Here is an 18,991-nt window from a genome sequence, read left to right on the forward strand (position 1 = left end):
AATGTTTGAAGCTTTAGAAGAGATAAAGCTATTTAGAACACCTAATTTTACAATTTCAGTGAGTGAACCTTTTATGTTTCAGATGTGAGCTCTAAATTACACTATATGGTACTTGATGTTAAAAATTAAACTGAAAGAAGATTTATTAAAAAAAAAAACAGGTGCTAGTGACATTTCAGTGTCAAGAGTATTTCTCTCATTGTCAGGGAATATTAGTAATTTACAGCATTTGCTACCAAAAGGCAGATCAATAAAGATATAAAAGCATTCTCACCATCAGAATTTATATTATGCATGTGATGATTGAGTACTTTGTCATAAATTCAGTCTTTCATCCTGATACATAATTATAGCAAAAGGAACAGTAAAATCCTTGTTATTTATCACGGGATGCTGGTCGAAGACAGGAGACCTATTTAACCTACATATATATATCCCTAGTGCTCAGCGTTTGCTTGTTCCAAAGGGGCAACTATATGTAGTTCTGAAGATAAGGTTATTTGTATCCTGTATGTCCTGTTGAATTAGGTTTGAAAACAGAAATGCTGTTGGCAAAGCTGTCACAGTTTTTTAGTTCATTTTTGCCAACGAGTGACCTGTGGCAGTGGAAGATGAGCCAGCTTGGGAATGGGAAGCAGGGAAGCTTCAGGGAAGCAGGCATATCCCTGCATCATTATTGCAAACATAATTAATGAAACATCTTTTTCTTTTCCACCTTTCTGCTGCTTGTGACTGACCAGTGTCTGCCACAGCTACATGTGGTACAGAGGTGGGAGGAACAGTCAGAGTGATGGATAGGAACAAAGCATTTTAACCAGTTAAAAACAATCTCAGAGATTGTTATTTTTTCTTTCTTCACTGGAAAGTTTCTGACCTAATGTACCTGGCCTAGATGGTCTTGCTTGGCAGTGGCTGTTCTCCCATTTCTCTAAGTAAGGGGGTCAACCCAGTTGGGGTCATGCTCTTGATTTCATTAATCTTCCACTGTGAAACAACCTTCTGGTGGTATAGCTGGGAAACTATGTGGAACACAAAATAAAGAACTCAGAACCTAGAGACCTCCTTCTCCTTACTTAGGAAGAGGATCAAGAGAGTATGACCTTACTCTTTCTCCTCTCCCTCTGGGAAATCTCCATTCTAGATCCCTGGCTGAGCCATCTCTACCTTCAGGACCTAAAGTCCTGTTCGAGACCCTGACAAGCTCTTCTATCCCACTAGGAAAGTCCTGGAAAGAGTCCTCACTGCTAGGTAGCAGGTCCTTGTCCTTGTGCAAGCAGTACTTGGAGGGCAGAGAATAGTGGTAAAGAGCTGTGGAGGAGCAGATGATGGGAAGAGCACTGTGATGGACCAGGGAATGACAGAGAGATAGGGACTGGAGAGATGGCAATGAGGGCTTTATCTAACCATTTGTTGAACGGACTGGAGACTTCATATCTCTCTTGCCCAGAGGCTGTGGTGTGGATTCCCCAGCTCTAATACAGAGTCTAATGTACAGTCATAATTTCTTCCAAATAATAGCCTATGCATCTTCAGTGCATGTAGGTGACAAACAGTGACTAGATGTCTGGTTGGATATTGGGTTTATGAGACAAAATAAGTTCCAGCAATACACTGCCAGCAGATGAGAAATCAGAAAATGTAGCATTCACAAAATATAAAATTGAGGAAAACAAAATACTGGAGATAAATCATAATGTAATTAAGCTGTAAGGGTTGGAGCTGCTTGGTTTCTTTATTTTTAAAGAAAGTACTTTATAGTACTTTCTTTACTGGCCAAATAGATTGTGATAGATCTGATGAAAGAGAATTTCTGAAAGAAATAACTGCTGCTGCTCTACTTAGGTTTGGCTGCAATAGTTAATGATGTTAGTAATTGTTTTCTATTTCTGAACACACAGGAGACAGACCGCTGCTGTTCTTATGAATTCTGTTCTTTCCATTTATTCATTAGTAAATATTAGCTCATGGATGCTGATAAATATCTCTCCTTTTCAGTCGTCTGATTCGCTACTTGGAAAACAGCAGTTTACATTGTTGAGATGTAGCAGTTCCAACAATGTTATCGTCCAAGTGCAAGCAGCCAGTGAATTTTATAGAGGTTGTCTCAGATGGGCCTGTGTGTATGGGAGTCTGCTCTTATCCCCTGCTAATAAATGCTTCATCTTTGCCTGTAATTGTGGCAGAATAAAAACGGTGCTTAGGAGCTTGGCTACGAGGTTGCAGCAAATCGCTACGACCAACCTATGTTTAATGTAGTGACACTAATGAATTCTGAGAATTAATTTTCAGCTAAGAAAGCATGATGGAAGATACTAGAATTTCAAATTAGGTAATGGATTGACTTTCATCAAGGCAAACATGTATAATGTTTGTTTCCTTTTCAATCTCTACTTACTTAGAGTACTTACTACTACTTCCCATTATTTTAGGTCCAAAAGATAGCAGACCAAATACAATCATATTTTCATTATACCTTATCTGAAACCCATCTTGTAGCAGATTTGCTAGTGAATTTGCTCAATGCAAGGTGGTCTCACCACTCTTTTTTTTTAATTTATTTTAAATAATTTCCACTGGCCAAACAAATTGGCTTAATTTGCAGATGCAGCACATTTGTTGGTTTTATATGTAATTGCAGCATGGTTGATGTTTGACAGTGCCTAAGCTGATTGTCCAAATTGGTATTAAACGGATGCTCAAGTGAGCACCTGAAGATATTTTACTTTTCTCCTTTCCTCAGAAACAAATCCTTCAGTGTGGCTGTGTGACTTCTTAGTACTGTTTTTCACTTGTACAATGCATACTCTGATTTCTCTTGGCTGCGTTAAGTAAGAATATTTTCTGATAAGTGACATTATGGAAGCTGTTTTGTTACTGTACTCTTCCTCTTTCAGATGTTATTTTTGCTGGATTTTTGTGTATTACTTCTTGATTTCTGTTTTTTGTGGCCTTTACATGGAATACATTTCCTGACTGAATGTACTGGCAACTTTGGACTCAGGCACCCATATGATTAACTTTTTCACACATTATAGTTCTTTTCAGGGTAGAGGTCAGTAGAAAACACTGTGATAATGCTCATCTTCATGCAGGCTTTAGCCATCGTAAGAGCTGATAATTCTATATTAAACTATTTTCTTCTGAAGAGTAGTGTAGTGTCAATACTGCTTCTAGTGTAGGAGAGGATACCTTACAGAACACCTGCAGTGACACTAGCAGTCTGATGCATCATTTTTCATTAGCACATAGGTAGTGGCCCAAGAATTGTTATTTTACAGGTAACATTGACTAAGAACAGCAGCAGCACGTATTCAGTGTGCACTAGAAGCAACAGAGTTGAAACCACAGTGTGTAGAAACTAAGCATGTAACTATGCCTCAGAATATTTTTGTCTACATAGAGAGGAATTAGGACAAAGGAATATGCACCAAGAAGAGAAACATGATGACTGTCTTTTCAATGTCACATGACAGCTCTCCATCCCACACTTCATCACAACAGGCCTGTGATACACCAAACTGGCACTGAATATCTGAGTATGCACTGACCCCACAGTACGTACTGTGACGAAGCTGCAAGCGGGTACTGGCACTTGAAACATAATAAGGAGTAATTTCTAGAAGTGACTGTGTCAACACTTTTGCTGCTTCAGAGCAAAAGGAGAGTGTATATGCCATACACTCTTCAATTCCTATGGCCTGCCTCATCTTTTTGCTGCTGTGTTCCTAACATGCTGGGAACTTGCCATTTAACTTAATGGATTAAACCAACTTCAGCTTTTCCCTAACTGGAGTAGGAGTACTCACACAAGAAGTTAGACATGAATTTAAGCAGCTGTCCTGCACCCTTACATGGCTGTTAGTTACTAGCTCTCTGCTTTGTTGCAGCGTCTCACTAGCATTCTGAAAGGGCTCTTTTCTTCTGATGTAGACACAAACTTGGCACAATAGTGCTCTGTCTGAGCTTGGAACAGAGACTTTGATTACAGAATCATATAGATGTGTCTATAGTGTGGTCATCTTATGAATTCATGAAGTTTTACTTGTGTTCCAAGTGAAATCCTAGTGACCACAGACTGCAAAAATATCCTACTACTAGAGAATAAAGGCTGCGTATAGATGAAACGATATATAAACTTTGCTAGCTGCAAAGCAAAAGAGTAGCATGTGTGTAAAGTGACTAGTCAGTGGGGGATTGGCAGGAGTATGCAACAGAAGCAAAGGTAATCCTAAAGTATTCTTCAAGACAGCCTCCCTGACAGAACTTACCTATGCTCGTTAAAACACCTGCCAGACTGAAACAGCTAGCATTTCAGACAAATAATAGAGAAGCTAAGAACTTTTTTCCCTAAAATGTTTTCCTTCTATCTCTTCTTGTTGGGCTTCCTTAATGAATGCAGTGTCCTGGACATTTTGATGTTTCACCTAGGGGCCATCTATATGGAATAATTTATCTTTGAGCTTCTGTACCTTCTCCATAGATTGTCCATAGATCCATTTGGAGGTTGTTCTGGAGCTCAGGATAGAATTTATATTAATAACTAAGTACCACCAGGTGAAAGATTTGTATGTTATTCACACTTGTGATAAACACAAGATATTCTGCTGGAACTGTGTAATTTCTTGAAGAGAATCCATTTAAACTCTAATATTGTTATCATCTGAAAAGCAACTGCCATGGCATTAGGGCCTGTTGCGATAGGACAAGGATTAATGGCTTAAACTAAAAGAGGGTAAATTCAGACTAGATCTAAGGAAGAAATTTTTACAGTGAGGGTGCTGAAACACTGGCACAGGTTGCCCAGAGGGGTGGCCGATGCCCCAGCCCTGGAAACATTCAAGGTCAGGCTGGATGAGGCTCTGAGCAACCTGATCTAGTTGAAGATGTCCCTGCTCATTGCAGGGGGGTTGGACTAGATGAACTTTAAAAGGTCCCTTCCAACCCAAACTAGTCTATGATTCTATGACACAGCTTTACTTGGATTCAGTTATATTACTGAAAACTTCCTGATGTAATAAAACTTAGAAGAAAATTTATATATTAACAACATAGCATAAATACTATAAATTTGTAATTATTGTTAGAATGGTAAAAAGCACTAGAACGCATGAGCTTTTCAAACTGAAATCTCCACTTCAGATACTTGCCATCAATCTGTGATTTTGTATACTGCATAGCTTTTGTTGTTCTGTGGGTTTTTTTTCCTCTGCCTTCCTGATTAATGTGACCTTTCTTTTGAAATGCTTTTTTCCTTTTTCTTGGGCAACATATAAATTTAACCAGGATTGGCAGGGACCATATTGTCTGTGTGGCTGTATTGACTTTTAAAAACCATGGATCACAAAAGGAAAAGTATGTGTGGGGAGCGTTGTCAGAATCTGTTGAAGGCTAATGATGGATCTCTTCATGGAGGTGAAGGACTGATATTTATAGCCTTGCACTCAGAGGGATGTAGATAAAACAGGTTCTGTTACTTTAGTCTTTCTATCAGGAGGCTACAGTTCTAGCCTATAGCAAAATTCACCAAAACAGTTACAAAACTGGTAGCACATTTTACAGACTCTGTTTTCTGGACCAGATGTACCAAGAAGAGATTGGGAAAATGGTTTTCAGGAACCTAAATATTAAAGTTATGTTCAAAGATATTTCAGGATCATTTTAAGACCAGACATTAGGCTTCAGTAAAGTGTTTGAGGTGAGGCTAAACTTTAATAATTTTCTAATGTGTTTGGTAGTATTTGAAATCAATTAATGTGTATGATTATTTTTTAGATGTAGTTTAGATTTTGCAAATTGTTATTGATACTGCTAGAATATAAATTATTCTAAAAGGTATTACAGTTTCATTGCATTTTTGGCTAAAAAGGTAATTTTGTGATATTTGGCCCTGCCTAAGGGAGTTCTTTAGGTGTATCACTTAATATCAGGCAATAGGGGATGTAATTGTGAAGTATGTAATACAATGGATCTCATCAAATAAAGTAGTCTTGGGCTATAATTTGCTGCACTGATAGGTGCTACAAGGGAGTTATATACTGAATTGCAGTATTTCTTTTTCACATTCTCAATGTCAATATTATTATTTGAGCAAGATAAACAGATTAATATAAAGAATTAGAGGGTACTTCAAAGTGATCTAATCCTGTTAGATCATTCTTCTGTTTGGACTGTATTTTTTCAGCTTTATTGTACAGAAAGGAATTCAATTTTAATGATGGCTTCCTCAATTTTAAATCTCAATTATATAAATTAGCATGACACTTTATTTTATGCTAATTTAATAGGATGTATCTCTACTCATTATAGATCACCTGTTCCTATCACTGACAGAACTTTAGTACCTGGCTAGCATTTAATTCTGATTCATTAATTTCCCTTCCAGTCTGAATTACATAGGTTTGCAGAATTTTTTATGATTCTTATGCTAACACTTGTCATTGCAATATAGAATATCTACTTGAAACATTAATTTTAAAAACAAAACACTGTATCAAATTGTTCTGACTAGTGTTATATCACAGGTTTCACTTGTTTTTAATAGGCTATATCCTACAGTTCTTAGTCAAACTACCTAATTGGAGAACGGGTAAAAAATTAAAGTGAATTACGTATTGTCTATTCATCTTAGGTTATGTTTAATGTAGATGAACTGTATAGCACTTACAAGATACAATGACATTTTTTCATAGTAAACTAGTTACAGTTAAAAAGAGAGGTCAAATATGCTCAAATTCATAGTCTTTATAGTAGTGTACTTGTAGGGTGAATTGGCTTAAGTATTTTGTGCCAGATTTATTCCAGTGTAGAGGAAGGGTCTTGTCGCATGCTGAGGAACTCAAATTCGTAGAAAAAGAAACTACTGTACAATAACAGGCACACAGTAAGCCGATTCAAATCATGCTGTAATGAGATAACATCATTGCCTGAGACCACTATTTCTCTGTCACAGGTGTCTTATCAAGGATTTTGAAAAGCGTCCTTCAGTCACCCATCTTTTGGAGCATCCATTTATTAAGCAAGTACATGGTAAAGATATGTCTCTGCAGAAACAGCTGGCTGAGCTAATCCAAGAACAGCAGCAGCTAGGCTCCATAGCCAAAACAAGGTACTGTACAACATTATGCTGCAGCCCACCTTCCCCACGCTAATCCTGGAAGAACAAGTTGAAACTTTGAATGCATGATTTACTGTCTCAAATTATTATTAATGCATTGACTAGCAGCAGTATTAGTAATAATGCTGCATGCCATGTGAATGCGAGATACTCGTTTTCCCATTGATACTTTTTAAAGCTAATTTGATCAGTTATAACGCAACCTCCTCCTTAGCCTTCTTTCTCCCACTGAACTCTGTTCTGTATGTATTCACTTTTGGCTCAGTCATGGAGATGCTAATAATTCCAGGATGTTTTGGTTTGTGGAAATACATATTGGCATGATGAAAAATTATATCGTATTTTGGTTGCAGATCTTTAAAAATACAGCTGTGAACAATGAAGTGAGTACTAGAAAATGTTAAGAACAGAACACTTTGAAGTTTGCTCTTTGGTTACATACTATTAGTAAGAAAGGTATTCAGCACTTAAAGTAATTGTTTTATCTGTAGTTTAATAGTAACTGCTATTTTTCTTTCAGCCTAGTAACTAATTTTAAAGTGTGCTTAAAATACTATGAAAGTTCAGCAGCAGCAGTGGGATTTTTTACTTTTGGGGCCGATTGTAAATATGTCTTAGTTTAGTTGTTGTCCAGAGGGTGGCAGAATTTCACTGTTTCAAAAGAGAATTAAATGCAAATGAACACACATTCCCAAGCTCAGCAATCATTCTGTAATATGAATTTTGTCTAGAGTTAGATAAGCTCTGGCCCATTATTATAAACAAACACCTACTAATGTTGATGAAGAAAATTAAATGTCATGATTCATAAGTCATAAACATGTGTATACTTATATGCCGTAAGACTCCGTAGTTTAAATGCTAAAACCCCAAACAAAAATGTACAAGTTAAAATAAAGGAATAGCTGTAAGTACAGTTTCAAGGTGAAGTTGGCTTCTGCGGGTTTATAGTAGTAGATGGGGTTTTTTTCTGGCAAAATATACCAGGAGCTGCTTACTGTGGGTGAGGGCGCTATGCCAGTGTTCCAGTACAAGTTTCTACTTTATCCAGCCTCCTAAGCAGACCTTGCCCATGTAACACCTCACGGATCAGTTGCCTGCAGCTGTGGGTTGGCTGGCCTGAAAGGTATCAGAGTTTTTCCCAGCTGTTAACCAAATAGAAGGTATAGGCAGAGAAATGGTCCTTGTGCTAAGAGGAGCTCTGGAATAGATTCCTCATGGTATTTCAATACATTCTTCTGGGATCTATCTCCATAATGTGGAGTGAGAATGAATCAAGACCAAGACAGCCTTTCTTTCCTCAAGCCTTTCCATATATTAACTGGGAGCGCTGTGACAGACAAGCTTCTACATCCTATGCTTATGTGTGACAGGAATGTAGGAAGGATTTTGCTTCCCAGTACCCCCACTATGAATCAGTGCTCACTTAATGGAGTTTAACTCCTCATCCATCTTAAATATTTTGTTCACCAAGGGTGATAATTTGAAACTTGTATGCAGTAGCACCTGCAGATTGCAGTGGTGAAGGGGGACTCTTGCAATAGTGGATTTAGTCCTAATCTTATCCTCTCTACCAGTCTAAGTTCTGTTGTTGTCCCCGATGCCCCTAAATTTACTTGGCCAACTAGTCCCAGGTTCCCTGTCCCAGGTCATTATCTGACCCGCCTTTCCCATCAGTTTCCATTCACTGTTCATTCTGTTTGTCCTTAAGGCTTTATTTTCCTGTTAGAGTTAGCTTCTTGTGTCTTCTTCCTCTACCATCCAATAGTTTCTGTTCTGATCTCTACCTTCTTCAGCAAGTCCTAGTCCAGGTTCTTCTGTTTTTTCAATTATTTCTGTGTTCTTGATGTTCTTCCTTACATGATAATGTACTCACAGCAGTCATGTTCTTCGTTGTCACTGAATTCACCTTTTCCAGGTCTGTTACAGTTTCTCTTCTAGTCTTAAAGGTCTACTCTCAGCAGACTCTTTGTACCCATCTTGTTCTTTCCTGGACTCTTGGTTTGCTTTTAGCCATGCCTCTGAATTAGGTGGCTTCTTCCTCTGCCAATGAACAATAAGAGAGGAGATACATTAGGCTGCTGGAGAAACAGGTGTCTACTTTCACTTTGAAGCCAATGGGCCCAACTTCTATTAAAGAATGTCTTTCTGATTGTTGTAGCATTGTAAGCACCAGCCCACTTTGATCAGTGCTGAGACCATGCTCAGTGAAGGCAAAAACTTACTGATCATTTACCATTAAAATCTACAAGATACTGTTGAGAATGACAAAGTGCTGATTTTCCAAAGATCTAAAACTTGATCAAATTAGTACAAACTTTAATGAGATTGCAAAAGCATATCCCTGCAAAATACCGAGTCTATGGGCCAGACGGTTAATACTGGACTACAAATGTAAGATTATTACAAGAGAATCAATCACCAGGAGCATCTAATTATAATTTTCCCCAAAGGATAGACATAGTCTCATAATACTAAAGAGCTTTTCCCCCTAGGAAAATCGGTGCCAATTAAAAGCTTTAAAAACTCTGTAATGCATTTATAAAATAATTTTCAATACAGAATCTAACGTGCAGAAGAACACATGACTAGATAGTACCGTAAAAAAAATTTACTGGCATTTATTTGTGGTGATCTGTAAATGTCATCTGAGTATAGTCACCAGTTCAAAGTAAATAGGCCAATTAGACCCCATGTTGAGTAAAACCTTTCTATTATACCATTGTATGTATGTGCATGCCATACATCAGCCAGGGTGTGGCACAGCAGTTTGCACAGAGAGGGCACTGTCACCTAAGGGCTCAGAGGCGAGCTCCAGTAGTGGTCCTCACCCTCCCAGAAGAAACCAAGCTATGGTTTCCATTCGGCCAGATGCCAGCACCAGAAGGCATATGGCAACCCAGACAGAGTTCTCACATAAACGTGCAGCTGTCCAGGTCATGGGCTGCAAGGAGGGCCTGAGGGCAGCAGAGATGATAACTGTGTGAGGTGTGACCAGGTGGATGATCTCAGCCTGGTGGCAGAGCTGGAAGAGGAAGTAGAAAGGTTAAGGAGTATGGGAGTGTGAGGGGCTGACAGACTGGTGGAGCTGCTCTCTACCATCACTGAGACACATGGCTCTGGATGGACACATCACCAGAAGCAGACTCCCCCTACCTGCTCACCACCAGGCAGAAGGGAGGGGTCCTAAGAGATGGGGAGGAATAGAAACAGGTCCCTGCTCAGGGCAGCAGGCAAATCACCCCCCAGCCTACTTCACCTTCCCAGGTACCCCTGTACAATAGGTATGTGGCCCTGGAACCTGAGGGCCAGGAAAATGATATGAACAAAAGTCCATCCAGGTTCCAGGAGTTGCCTACGGAGAGCCAGTCAACCCCACACATCGACCAGCTCTGCCAAGAAAAAAGAAAGGTGGCTGTCATCAGCAACTCCACTCTGAGGGCCTTGATATGCTGACCAGATCCAACCCACAAGGAAGCCTGCTGCCTCCCTGGGGCCCGGGGAACAGATGTTACTGGAAAGCTCGCTTGTCTGGTACAGTCCTCTGATTATTAGCCATTACTGGTTTTCCACGTGGGCAGTGATGAAGTCGAAACAACAAGTCAGAGGGCAATCAAGAGGGACCTCAGAGCCTTGGGGCAACTTGTTGAGGGATCATGAGCTCAAGCAGTGTTTTCTTCTGTCCTGCCAATTGCAGGGAACAATGGTGTGTGTAATCGAAAATCACACAGATCAGTACCTGGCTCTGGGCCTGGTGTCACCAGCTAAATTTTGGGGGTTTTGACCATGAGTCAGTTTACACAGCACCGGGCCTGCTGGCAGCAGACAGCATTCACCTGTCTCAAAGGATTCTAAATCAGGAATTAGCAGGGCTCATTGAGAGCTTTAAACTAGATTCAAAGGGGGAAGGGAATAAAACCAGACTTGTTAGAGATGAGCCTGGGGGCAGCATGACAGTGTTGGAGGACCTGCAGGTGCTAGTGAACAATCAGCTGAACATGAGCCAACAGTGTGCCCAGGTGGCCAAGAAGGCCAAGAGCATCCTGGCTTGTATCCAAAACAATGTGGCCACTGGGACAAGGGAAATGATTGTCCCCCTGTATTTGGCACTGACGAGGCCACACCTCAAATACTGTGTTTAATTTTGGGCCCCTCGCTTCAAGAGGGACATGGAGGTGCTGGAGCGTGTCCTGAGAAAGGCAGCGAAGCTGGTGAAGGGCCTGGAGCACAAGTCTTATGAGAGGCAGGTGAGGGAAATGGGGACTTTTAGCCTGAGAGGAGGTGGCTCAGGGGGACACCTTACCACTCTCTACAACTGCCTGAAAGGAGGCTGTAGGCAGGTGGGGTTGGTCTCTTCTCCCAAGTAACAAGTGACAGGACAAGAGGAAACAGCCTCAAGTTACACCCAGGGAGGTTTAGGTTGGCTATTAGGGAAATTCAAAGATCTTTTCCAACCTAAATGATTCTATGCTTTTTCTGTTTATTGATGTGCCCATGACAGGTACAGTGAAATGTGCATTAATTCCCTGATGTTCAGAGATAAAGAAAAGTAGATGTCCTTTTCAGGAATATAGCAACACTACCGATCAATAATTTAAAAGGTAAATAAAAAAAATGTTCTAAGATCACAGGCTGAACATTTCCAGAAACTTGGGAAGCCAGCAGGGTGCTGGTGTTAACAGTGCTTCTACTGTGAGGGAACTCAGGGAGCCACTGGTGATGACAACTGATCAGGAGGTATCTGGGTTTTGGCTTATTTGAAAGTCTTCCAGCATCGATGCTTTGCATTTGCATCTTTTCCTTCTTTTCTGAGTCAGCACCAGTGGTTTTTTTAATAGGATTCTCTTTCCAATTAAGCCATGACAGTTTTCCCTATTTTGGGTCATTTCTTAAGGTCATTGTGCCTGAAAGCAAGCCTGCAGACTAGAAAGTCAGTATTACTGGTTTAGATGGTGTGATGGAGACATGTGGAGAGTCAATCTATCAACTCACCGCCACTGAGAAGGAGAGAACTGGCTTCTTTTTCTCATTCTCCCATAGTTCCCAGGAACAAGCTCATGATGCTGTTTTTATTACAGCTCCAATGATTGTCAAAACCTCCTGAGCTAGAACTTCTATAGTAAGAGAAAATAACTAAGTTAACACAAACACACAGATAATTTTCTAGTCTGTTAATGACTGCAGAGGGGTGCCTCAACTGATGTAGCTGAGGTAAAGGAGGGAATACTTCACCTGACCAGGAATAAGGAGGAGAGTGGTAGAAAGAAGCAAGCCGTCCCCTTTTGGCAGGATCATCTGGGTCAGCCTCTGGAGTCACAGGCTGAAATGCGTCCTTAATTCACTTTCTTTCATTCTTCATTTATAAACTTCTTTGTATGCAGTGTAGCTAGGCTTAACTTCAGCACAGTTCTTCATACCTCTGAACTGAAGGGGCACTTCATTGTCCTTGCTGGGCTCAGAAGAGCCTACTAACACACACATTTGTCGCTATCATCAGTTTGTTGCTGACAGACGTATTGTTGTCACTTTGTCATGAGATAACTTACCAGAGAGCTTTGTACTGTATTATTTCCTTTAAGTTAGAAATTAATAATAAAAAGAAAAAGTTTATGCTAGTAAAAGATGACTTTTAAAATACAAAGTGGCATTAACAATTGCCCATGCCTTTTTACTGAAAAAGATGCACTTTGAAACTTTTCCACCAGTTTTATTTTTCTCTAAATTATTTTCATCTGTGAGATGCAAATATCTCCTATCCTTACGCAAGTATCTCCTATCCTTATGCAAATAGGTGTTTTCAGTTTCAGAAAAACCCTGCCAGGATACCCCTCTTTTCACACTTGTTACAAGGAAGAAGATTCTTTTTTAATCTGTTGGCACATTTTAGGCTGAAATCCTTGAGTTTTGCCATGGTCTTGAGTGAAACTGAAATTTCAGCATCAGCACTCCACTCCTGCATTGCCTGTTTCTTATACTCTCATGGGGGAAAACTTTGTGAGAAAGTCCAATGTCACAGCTGCATAAGGTTGCGCTCTGGGTATTATCTTTATCTCTTCTCCATATCCCTTTTGTAAGCTATCAGTTAACTATGTGTATGTTTTGTCTGGTTTCTAACAATACCAGGACATATATGCTAATTAACAACAATATGCTTTTCATTAACAGCTTTGCCATAGAAGCAGTTGTATGAAGTTTAATTTTAAGGAATGTATTTGGTACTAAGTAGTCCACTACTTCTATTTTTATAAAAGATCTTTAATCCTTAAAAAATATGTTAGTTCATTAGAACATTGTTTCACGTATATTAGTTCCAGCAATGCTGAATCTTTACCATCTATTCTGAAGTAGAATACATCATTACTTTTTAACACATGGATACTGATTTCTAGTTCATCTTGGGAGCCAGAGCACTCTTATTCCCATCAATGTATAGCTGCCTCTAGGCAGGAAGCTTTTCTTAAAATCAGAGAGGATGCTGGGGTTTTGTTTAGGTTTTTTTTAATTGCTTTATCAATCCTGTACTCTCACAAGGAATGTGAAATACTTTCAGGGTATTCAAATAGTGTCCTACATAATAACATTATAAGAACAAGAAATTTAATTAATTCCTAAAGACTTGCACCTCATGTAGCGTTAAATTGCAGAACTGGAAAAAAGCAGGAATCTTAAGTTACAGTAAGGTATGGACAACAGAACATGCAAACATTGGTTAGGAATGACAAGCAGAATTATAGAAATGTTTTTAGTACAGTAATAATAACTGACTGTTGATAAAGACTTTGTGGCTAATTCTGTATTCTCTAAGTAAAGAAGGGTACGCAAGTCAAGTTGATAGTAATCTTGCTGTATTTCAGGGATAAGTTCTTTGAGATAGAGATTAATGCAATTGCATGTCAGTAAAATACCAAGAATGTTTAAACACCTTCTGAATTATAATTCAAAAACATGGTAGAGGTTTGTGGGTTTTTTTCCTCATTCTCTCTCTGATTTACTGTGTGACCTCAGTTTTATCACTTACCCTCAATATTTCTCTGTTTTTCCACTTATGAAATGGCTATTAATAGCTTCACTTAATACATTATTCCTACAAAAAATAGGTAGCAGTTTGTCTGAGGCAAGAACTTTTCTTGTTTTTTACTTGTTCTATAAAGCTGTACTGTACCTTTGGTCACAGTAAACTTGTTAATGAAAAGAAATGCATAATGCCTGAAGCTCTAGCTATTTTTTCTTTCATTCTTTCTGCCATAGAGTCTGGGAAGACTCTAGGCAAAGATACATTACACATTATGGATATTGTTAATTCTCACTTAACAGTAAGCATTTGCTCTGTTTGTGTAGATTATATTTTTGTTAAACAGTGTTTGTGTTTGATAATCCATAAAGGCATTATAAGAGAGAGCTGCTCACTTTCCAAATATGCCTTTTGATCTCCTGAACTCATTGGTGTGGTCAGTTGCTTTTTTGATTCATTGTACAAGAGGTTCCAACATCCAGGCTGATTGCCAGCCTGCTGGAGGAAGAAGTCAGAAGGGATTTAATCTGTTTCCTAATATTTCTCAATGTTAAATGACTCTTTGTGCTGTCTACATTGGTAAAATATACTGCAAAAGTGGGCATGTTCTCTGGAGTTTGTTTATAAATATCAAATATTATTACTGGGGTTTTGTCCTTGTCAGGGATTAATCTAAACCTGGCAAAGCTGGCAGCTGGTTCAGTCTTGAAAAAGTTGAAAAACATATGTCAAAACTTCCAAAGTCCTTTAAGCTAGGTGGGATCTCAAGTTCCATAAATAACATTTAAAAATACCATGGAGCTTGTCATGGAGACATTTAAAAGGGAAACTCAAATTTGAAGCCCCAATATTCTGTATAATGTCCCAGCTCTCCTTGCATAAATTTTGATGATAAAAACTTGCATCCTTTAGGAAGACTTTCTCAAAAAAGTAATCTTTCCATTTTATTCCATTAAAAAAAAAAAAACAAGATGTAAAATGACTTAGTGGCTTGTGAGTAGAAGTAATGGAAAACTGGAGGAAAACTGTACCAATGATCAGCAGAAGAGAATGTAATGAAAATATTCTGGGGTTTTTTTCCCCCTTTGAATGTACAACAATTAAGGAATTACCTATTTATGAATCACCTTAAAATAACAGGCTGCTCTATCCACTACAGAATGCAGAAGAAAAATCTAAAAAAGCAAAGTCACAACGGCATGTGAGATGGAGAAATTCAAATGTAATAGTAGATCTATTAACTGCCTTTTGGCTATGGTGGAGGGGCAGAACATCAAGGAGGAAAATAGATTATTGAAAGCTTAGAAATTGGAAAAGGAAAGAAGATTCTTCATAGAATGCATTCTAAAACTTTTGCCCTTGCTAACATACATAAGCTGTCTTTCAAAATTTTATATACTGTGGGTTCCCCTGTGGCATTTGGCTGTTCTTTAGGGGGAGTTAATGTGGGGCAGCTATATGAAATGCAGTAGATAAGTCTATAATAATTTTGAAGAAACAAAAATATTTAGTAATCACCAGTTGCCATCTATGTTTATTTTGTTAGCCCTGTCAAATGTCACAATACCTGAAGCTGAGCAAAACTATGGTCTTCTGTATTTCAAGTGATTAATAACTTCTGGCCTGAAATTTTGGTAACTGATTTGATGTTTGAGAGTTAATGTTGATCAAGTATCAAATGGTTTTGGTTATATGGTTCAAAGTGGCAGTTTCCCAGTTATTAGCAGCTTTGAAGATGCCAAGGCCAGGTGTGTCTCATTCTTCTCTGGGATGTTTTCTTACAGACTAGGTAGTTAATGTTCCTGTCTCTAAGTAGGCTTCTTCATAGGAATCAAGCAGAAAAGGTCTACCAACCTCGTTTCAGTTTTTAAGAGAACAAAAGAACTTCAGTGTTTGCATGAATAAGGTTTTAAACAAGTTTACTGTAGACAGTAAAGAGATCAGAGTTTATTGGTTTGGGTCATGCTGGGTCAGCGTACTACTGCTGGTCACCATTTAGAAGTTTGTTTCTGTAATGGGGAACAGACAGTTGTGAAACCTTGCATTCATCAGTAAGAATCAAACTTGAAGAAGTTGGGGGCGGGGGGGAGGGCGGGGAGGGAAGCAAAAAGGAAGAAAAGTAAAAAGAATCTAAGCATCAAATACTTTGGGAAGGGCAGGTATGTTCAGGTTACCTTGTCAGATACTGGGATGAGACTATGGTAGCTTGGCAGCTTCCCCCTTCTTCTTAGCCAGCTGGATTACAGCAGCATTCCATCCAAGGAAGTACTTCTTACAACCACACATCTAGCTTCTCTGCCAGCTCACATTTAGTTTTGAAAGCAATTAACTGCAAGGAACTTGATTGCATCCAGCCAGTAATTTCCTTTGGACTCAGAGATAATAACAGAAACAGAACCAGAAATAATCCTCTGATGCTATACACAATGTAATTTAATGCAATTCTTCTAGCCTTCCTCTATATGAATATTAGGCAAATGAGTTTAAAACTTTTTTCCTTTTTTTTTTTCTTTTTTCTTTTTTCTTTTTCTTTTTTTTAATTGCAAAGCTACCGTGGCCTCCAAAAGTGATCCTTGGTCTGATTATAGTGTATATATTTTTACTGGAGGTTACACAGATTTTCGTTATAGCTGCAGCATTTATATTTTAATTAAAGCTGTGTCAGTGTTTCTATTATGACCTTGCTTCAACAAATTACTCCAGGCTGAAACTTGATGTAGAGGAGCAAAATTCACTCTTTGCAATGCCCAGGAAATAGGCTGAGTTTCTCTGTGTGGCAGTAGCACATTCTTCACTCTTTCTCATTGTGTTGAGTATTTTTCTTGTAAATCTCGGTTTGGGTGTGATTCATTTTGAAATTGGCAATAATGTAAAGAAGAACAAGTACAGAAACAGTTTTTCCTATGTGAGTCCTAGAAAAAAACCCAGTAAATGTAAATACTTAACTGCACCAAGAGGCCAAAGTAAAAGCATTCATAAAAGAATGTTAGGGGTGGAGGTGAAGGGAGGAGAGAGAGAGAAGATACATCAGAGGGAAGCTTCCCAATGAACATAAAAATTTATGGTCTGCTTTCATCCTCTGGTTGGACCTGCCAGCAAGGTGACTTTTTGGTCTAGAAGTCTATGTGGTCCATCTAGCTTTTCCTTCCCCATCATCAGCTTGATAGCAGGGTCATATGACCGTATAGCTATTTACAACGCATTTCTATTACTGTGACTGCTGTCTAGTAAAAAAGAGGTTATTTTCTTTCAAACTGTCTCATCCCCACAAGTCGAACAAATGAATGCTTCCCACCCTCTTCATGAAATTGTTCTCCTGAGGGAGAAATGCTTCTCACCTTTTGCTCCTCCTCCAGAATCCAAGAAAACTCTGTCTCTCCCAGCTATTCCTGCCTGATAAAAAGGCAAAGCGAGGGTGGTTGGGAGGATAGAACCTTCTTCAACAGACAGTGCTCATCACTGGAGTGCTGGAATAATTCTAATGCTGTTTTCAGATTTTATAAACTTAGGTACCTTGAGTGACTACCCCTTTATGCCACTTCTGTCAGTGAAGAGACTACATCCTCCAGGGGATGATTCAGAACATTGCTGGAACCTTAAGGCAAATAATATCTTTGATTTTCCTTTTTCTTAGAGTTTGTACATTTTTTATGTCATCAGAAAGGAAGAGTAATTGAAAAAATGGCTGATAATTCTACTTTTTATGCAAAAAAAATACCAACATTTATTTCCCCAATTAAAAGCATTTTCTTCTGCTTTTAAAGATTTTTTTAAAATATATTTTAAAAGCAGATTGTATTTCTGATGTAAAATTGTGGAAATAATTAAAGGTTACTGCCTGTATTCTTCCTTCCCACTCTATCAATGTATCTGTAGGACATAGGGTCAGTAGAAGACTGATGAGGCCAGCAGATTTGAAGCTAATGTGATGTTATGCTCCTAATATCCTCTTCCTAATCATGTACTTAGGAAAATGAGTTAAGCACAAGGAGATGTATGCACAGAGGTATATATGTTTCACTTACATTTAACTAAAACCAGTACCATACTTTATTTACATAGTGTTAAAATAACCCACAACCTTTTCCAATAAAAAACCCGATTTGCTTATCACTTAAAGAGAACAAACAGCAGAAGTTTAATACAGTCAGATAACAGATTAGTTTATAAAGCCATTCTGCAGTTAGAGATGCTTAAGTTTGAATGTGCCCTCTTCCCCTTCCTCCCTGCACCTCTGGTAGATACATCCGTAGTTGGAGCTTGTTGCAATGTAATATTGTGGCTGTGATGGTTTGCTTGAGGAAGGAAAAGCTTCACAGATGAGTTATGTTGGCTATAATGCCTAGCCATTGTTTTGTTAGTTACATCTGCATGAAGTAAAGCAACTGATAAAATATTTGCTTCATTTGTAGACTGAGGGGTGCTCCCATCTCTTATATTATTTACAACAGCATTTTTCTCTGCAGTGAAGTAAGAGGTTGACTGGTTTGAAATGGAAACAATTAGAAAAAACAGTAGTACATCAGGCTACTCACATGCATTCCTACTCCTTTGAGGATCTGGCTTGTCAGCAAAGTATAATGTTCTTGAATATAGTGACTGCTTAAAAAAAAAAAGACAAAAAGAACTCACAACTCTACCACCTACTCAAAGATCTGAAAATGGAAAATTTAATTTAATGGAACTTTAAACAAATTTACACAATCACCATGTTGCTCACTGGAAATAATACCCACTGTAACAATTTTTCTTTCATAGCTTCCTGTTTATGCTCTCCTTTAATTTCTTCATATGTATAACATCAAGCAGATTATCTTCTCTGGGAATGTAGGATATAAAATGTAAGTGAGACTGCCAGTGAAACC

The 18,991-nt window shown here is 38.6% G+C and overlaps 1 protein-coding gene across 11 annotated transcripts in view; it reads left to right on the top strand.

Annotated features, from left to right (window-relative positions):
• The window catches only part of MYO3B (myosin IIIB), a 207,275-nt gene that overhangs the window by 79,151 nt on the left and 109,133 nt on the right, over positions 1-18,991 (top strand). For all 11 annotated transcript variants that reach the window (XR_005829438.1, XR_005829436.1, XR_005829437.1 and 8 more), the window contains one exon: positions 6,950-7,105. Coding sequence is in view for 7 of the 11 variants with exons in the window: in XM_040604665.1 (XP_040460599.1) it covers positions 6,950-7,105 (156 nt within the window). In the remaining 4 variants the exon portion in view is untranslated. The remainder of the gene's footprint in view (positions 1-6,949; positions 7,106-18,991) is intronic.

This window comes from Falco naumanni, chromosome 8 (assembly GCF_017639655.2).
Source record: "Falco naumanni isolate bFalNau1 chromosome 8, bFalNau1.pat, whole genome shotgun sequence".
Lineage (NCBI taxonomy): Eukaryota > Metazoa > Chordata > Aves > Falconiformes > Falconidae > Falco > Falco naumanni.